At 38.8% G+C, this 5498-nt stretch overlaps 1 protein-coding gene across 2 annotated transcripts in view; it reads left to right on the top strand.

Moving 5' to 3' along the window:
* The window catches only part of PRKCZ (protein kinase C zeta), a 276277-nt gene that overhangs the window by 248936 nt on the left and 21843 nt on the right, over window positions 1–5498 (top strand). For both annotated transcript variants that reach the window (XM_019511684.1, XM_019511685.1), the window contains 2 exons: window positions 59–138; window positions 1273–1362. In XM_019511684.1, coding sequence (XP_019367229.1) covers window positions 59–138; window positions 1273–1362 — 170 coding nt within the window. The remainder of the gene's footprint in view (window positions 1–58; window positions 139–1272; window positions 1363–5498) is intronic.

Raw genomic sequence — 5498 nt, 5'->3', positions numbered from 1 at the left:
TATATATATATATATTATTTATTTATTTGTTTGTTTGTTTATTTTAAATTTGTAACAGTTATTCTTGAGAAACCAATCCGGATTCCAAGATTTCTTTCTGTCAAGGCCTCCCATGTCTTGAAAGGATTTTTAAATAAGGTAAGTTTTCCAATATTTCCCTTATTTATAGCATATAGGATTGGTAACTCAGAACCTTATTTTGCAGCGAATTAAAAATGTAGAAACGCTTTTGCTTACTGTAAAAAAAAAAAAAAAAAAAAAAAAAAAAGCCTGAACACATTATGTAATATAAAAACAGTCTAATTGCTGACTTGTGTGAAAAATTCATAGCGTAGAATTTAACTTTTAAAACTTGCTAGCAAATAAAAAGTAGTAAAACAAACTACCAGATGGTTACTTAGTAAAATGTTCTTTATAATGAAACAGAGTACCAAAGATTACCAACAAAGATTATACTAAGCTGGGTTTTTATGAGTACTCTTTATTCATTCAGGTAGACTGGTTGAAGTTAATGAAATTATCTGCTTTAATTGCAGAGTGAGGACAGCATTTTTTAAATATAAAAATACAGTTTTACAATGTAGCCCAAAAACAGTTGGAAAAAACCCTAGTTTATAAGAGTTTCCAAACCAGTTGCATATAGAAAGCTAGACTGATTTAGTTTACTTCACCAATGTTTTATATAACATTACCAATTCTGATGATAATCTATGCCAGTGGTGCTCAAACTTTTTGATCCTATGGGCCAGATGAATGGTGCAGGGCAATTCATGGGCCTGAATGAGCCTGGTATGCCAGGACTGGGCCTGGTGCCTGTCACCACCTCCTCTGACCCCTGCACATTGGAGCCCAGGGGCCTGGGGTCACTCCTTCCTGCCTTTGCATGTTGGGATTTGGCCCTGGGGCCTGGCATAAACTCCTCCTAGCCCCACCCCTCTCTCACTGGGATTGGGCCCTGGGGTCCTGCACCAGCACCATACCCACCCAGCCCTGTGTGCTGGAATCAGGCATCCAGTCAAGCACACAGGGCCCAGGGCTGCCCACAGGTCCTGCAATTTGGCAGCAGGTCAGTGGTGCCACTGCTTCCCTGCTGCCAAATTTTGGATGCATGGAGATCCCCACAGATCAGATGACATGGTTCCATGGGCTGGGGATTGAGCATCCCTGATCTACTCCTGAACAGTGGAAAAATAGAAATGTTTTGTTTATGACAAGGCAATAAAAAAGGAAGTAGAGGAAAACATAACATTGATGATGTTTTCTTTTTCACAGGATCCCAAAGAAAGGCTTGGTTGCCAACCACAGACAGGATTTTCTGATATCAAGTCTCATACCTTTTTCCGCAGCATAGACTGGGATCTGGTAAAAATAATTACTTTAATTCTGTTTATGTGTGTTAAATAGAAGCATGTTTCTCTAGTGTTTTAATTAGTATATACATGTGTATATATATGCATTAATCATGTTAAAAGCTCTGCTAATAACCACTTCCATAAAATTATTGTTACTTTTAAGTGATACTTTGTCCTTGGGTAAAATTTATTCTTAGTGTTTAGGTTTGTTAAAGATTTACCTCCTGGTGAAACACCCACATTCCTTCAAAAACTTAAGTTGTATTTATGAATTTTATGTTTAGAAGGTAAGTTTTCATTCTTGCCAAAAGCACTGCCCTGGTCTTCTTTAGAAAATAAAAATAAAAAGTGTTTGAAAATCTCATGAATTACTGGGGGCCAGTTTATTCCTTGGGTTATTTGGTAGGCTGCAGCACAGTTTTTGCAGCATTGAAAAGTCTAGCAAAGAAAAGTGGGCTAGCAAAAGCTTCCAAGATCAGAGGCCAGTGCCTGCCTTTCACACACAGTCATGTCAGATGATTCTGTTCATAAACTTATCAAGGACCATATTAAAACTGGTTTTTACTCCTGCTACTTCCCTCAGATTTCAGGTCCTCAACATTACTCCTGCAGTGGCAAAAAGCCCTCTGTCTGAAACAGGGTGGTGAGTAATTAGCTGTCACAACCCATTTAATGGGCAGGGGCAAAGTCTATAGTACCATGTAGAAACATGGCACTTTAAATCCATGTGATAAAGTGATTTCCTTATATTTCAGCATGTAAAAGCACAGAAGTATAATTCCTTACAGGTATACTGGAGGTTGTATTTACCTGAATAGTCCTATTAATTGTTAGTGTGGATAAGAGAGCGTGGAATCAAGCTCTTAAAAGGCAAGATGACTGAGGAAGGGATGAGATTTGAAAATAATATGATCATATAATTATGCTTTACTTGTTACATTTGGGTTTTTCATTTTATTCATTACTCTTTGCTTGGGGTGGTTTTTATTCCATAGTGGTATAAAACAAATTTTAATAAGTTTTGTCAAAAGTTGTGTGCTGTGCATCAAAGTTGTTGATTATTAGATGTCTTGCTCTCTTCAGAAGAACATCAGTCATTTCTTGATTAGGTTCATGATTCTCATCAAGAAATCATTGTTAAAAACTATTTTAAGTACTTCATATTTTATAGCTAAGGTAGCAACATTACTATATATATGGGTTTGTGAATTTTTAGAACCTAAGTTTAATGATGGTGAGTGTTTGGGTTTTTGGTTGGCTTTTTGTTTTGTCTTTTCCTCCACAGTATTGCATAATTTTATGGAAAATGTCATAGAAACAGGAGGTAATGACATTAACAGCATGAGAGGAGTTTTGGAGAAAGGGAGAAAAAAAGAATGCAGAATGATTACAAAGGAGAGCACCTTAAACTAAAATAGGATGATTGTGTAAACCTGCCATCTTTTCAGCAATTTGTCATGTATATTATGATTTTGAGATGTAAACTGTACTTAATTTAATGTCTCATAAAGACTACAGGAAAAATAGGCTTATTTTTGGCTCCTGTTGCTTTGGTTTTTATTTAGAAAGACATATTGCTCCTAGTGTATCATAGTCATTTAGAATTAGACCAAAGACATTTAGAATTAGGCCAAAGATTTTGTTTTGCAAAAATAAAAGGAAATAAAATCCAGTGGTGATAATTTGGAGGATGTTTTTAATTTAGTGAACCTTTCATTTGAAATGTAGCTGAGGAGGGGGGAATATTTACAGTAAAAAATTCTGTAAATCATTTACCACTGAAACACAACCATCTTACACAAGAAAACCAGAGCTTAACATAACATAGGGGGTAGTAACGTGCCAGGGTCCAGACTGAGTATAATGTAAAATAAGAAACAGATTCTGTTTCATAACTTAAGGTATGAGTAGAAGGGAGTGCAGAGTTGCAAGTAATAGGTTAAGTAATGTAGAGTCACATAAACTTTTATAAGGAAGAGTTCACTTTATGAGATGCTATCGCCAAAGTAAGCATTAGGTCTGCGCGAATAGGGAAGTATTCAATTGGGATTTGGATTCGGCCGATACAGAGGACAGTGATTCAATTCAGAGATTCAGATCACTGTCCTGAATCTATTTGGCCGAATCAGCTTCAGAAGATTCAGCGGTGATTCGGATCAGCCAGAGAGAGGCAGGCAAAGCTGGGCGGCTGCAGGTTCTCCCATGGCTTCTCCAGCTGTGCCTGCCTCTGCCATGGCAAGGGGGTGCCGTGGGGGCTATGCACTGCTGCTGCTTGCCCAGCTATGTAGGCACAGCTTGCTCCAGGCGGCAGCAGCGCATAGCCCCCTCTCCCAGTGCTGCCACACCTGCATCAGCACTGGGAGCAAGGCCTCTGTCCTGCTGCTGCTTGTCAGCTGGTGTGGAGGGGTGCAGGAAGCAGGCATGGCAGCGCTGGGTGCAGGGTCTCTGCCTTGCCACCACTTGTACTCTTCCGCCTGGATCGACCCATGCCTGCATCCCGCCTCAGCTGGAAAGTGGCAGCAGAGCCCCCGCTCCCAGTGCTGCCACGCCCTCATCCCTCACCCCCCACCCCGAGTAACATGCCCCCTGCCCTAGCTGGGCAGCTTGTCCCAGCCCCAGTCCCTCCCTCCCCCACACTCCTTCCCTCCTCCAACCGCAACCCCAACAGACTTACCAGCTGGAAGCAGCCTGTTTAGTCTATGGCTGAATCTCCAAAGCGGCCAAGTCTTTTCCAAACTTTTTTCCAAATTGATTCAGATGCTTCAAATCAATTCGGAGCTTTTACTTGGTCCCCTGATTCAATTTGGATTTGGAGATTCGGTTCCCGAATCGGGCCAAATCTCTTCCAGATCGAATCTGCTGCTGAAGCCTTGCACAGCCCTAGTAAGCATAAGCAGGAAATGTAAGGATATTGCAGCTTCTTATAAAAAGGTAGGCGGAATGATATTTCACAGGTTTTGAACACCCCAGTTGACTTAATTGGGGGCTAGAGTTCATCAGCACCTCTAAAAATACTTATGAATTTTCAGATCAGGAAGGTACAAGAGGGATTTATCCTACAGATGATGTCAGTATTGAGATGTCACTTTACTTAGTATGAGCCAGAGACATTCAGGCACCTAGTAAAACAGTTTTCTTGAAATACTTCAAAATATTTACCACGCTGTTATTTTTCATAAAAGAGCATGATGTATCTTCCTAATCTCTATTTTTATTGCAATTATCTGTCACAATTCTACAAAATTTTGATCACTGCCACTGCTTAGTTGTACATGGATACAATGGAGAAGGGCACAGACAAAAATCTGAAGAGAAATATTTATGTTAAAATTAATTGCATATGAAATATATTCTTTGTGGTTCTCTTTCTGTAATGAAGTCCTAAACGAATTTAGTCATAGGACTAAATTTTTGCTACTCTTGTAGTCAATGGAATTCTGCCAACTCACAGCTTAAGCTGATTTTGAACTTACTATTTTTTCTACTTCTTCCATATCATGACATCAGGGACTTTGGGGTTTTTTTTTTAACATTCACCAGTTTGTCATTTTGCATTTTGAAGTGTATGGTTTAAGAGATAAATACCCCAAATCTATATAATAAATTATATGAAGACTGTCAACAGGTCAGTCCTAATGAGTTGTCAGAGAATGTAACAAGAAGAAAAGTTATCATGGGAATAGAACTGGAAGGGAAAGAAAAAATTTAGTATAGCTAAATCTAAGCATGTGTCAGAGGTAGCTATTAACCCTGAAAGATTACTTCCAGCCACTAATGGAACTGTTAGAGATTTCCATTTCAAAAGAAAGCAAGCATCAGGTAGGTAGTGACTTTGTAACTCTAGGTTTCTAAATACTTCTGAAAATCTGGCCTCAAATAACCAGTGCATTTGGAATGAGGGAGGAAGAATAGATCATAGTAAGATCTTTGCTAGCAAGATGCAAAGGCTGCTAACATCCAGTAAATAAGAAGTTTACATGTATGATGTCATCTTTTTGTGAAGTAAATAAGAAAAGGTCATGGTTAACTTTAAAAATAATGCATTTGAAAAGTACATGAAAACATAACTAACTTTTTACTTTGGAAGAATAAGGAAAGCTTTTTTGTAATAAGCTGACAAAGGGTGTGTGTGTGTGTGTGTGTGTG

Source organism: Gavialis gangeticus, unplaced genomic scaffold (genome assembly GCF_001723915.1).
Source record: "Gavialis gangeticus isolate Ggan-Ray unplaced genomic scaffold, GavGan_comp1, whole genome shotgun sequence".
NCBI classification, from domain to species: Eukaryota; Metazoa; Chordata; order Crocodylia; family Gavialidae; genus Gavialis; species Gavialis gangeticus.
Note: the sequence above shows the minus strand (reverse complement) of the source record. Positions and strands in the feature narration are given on the sequence as shown.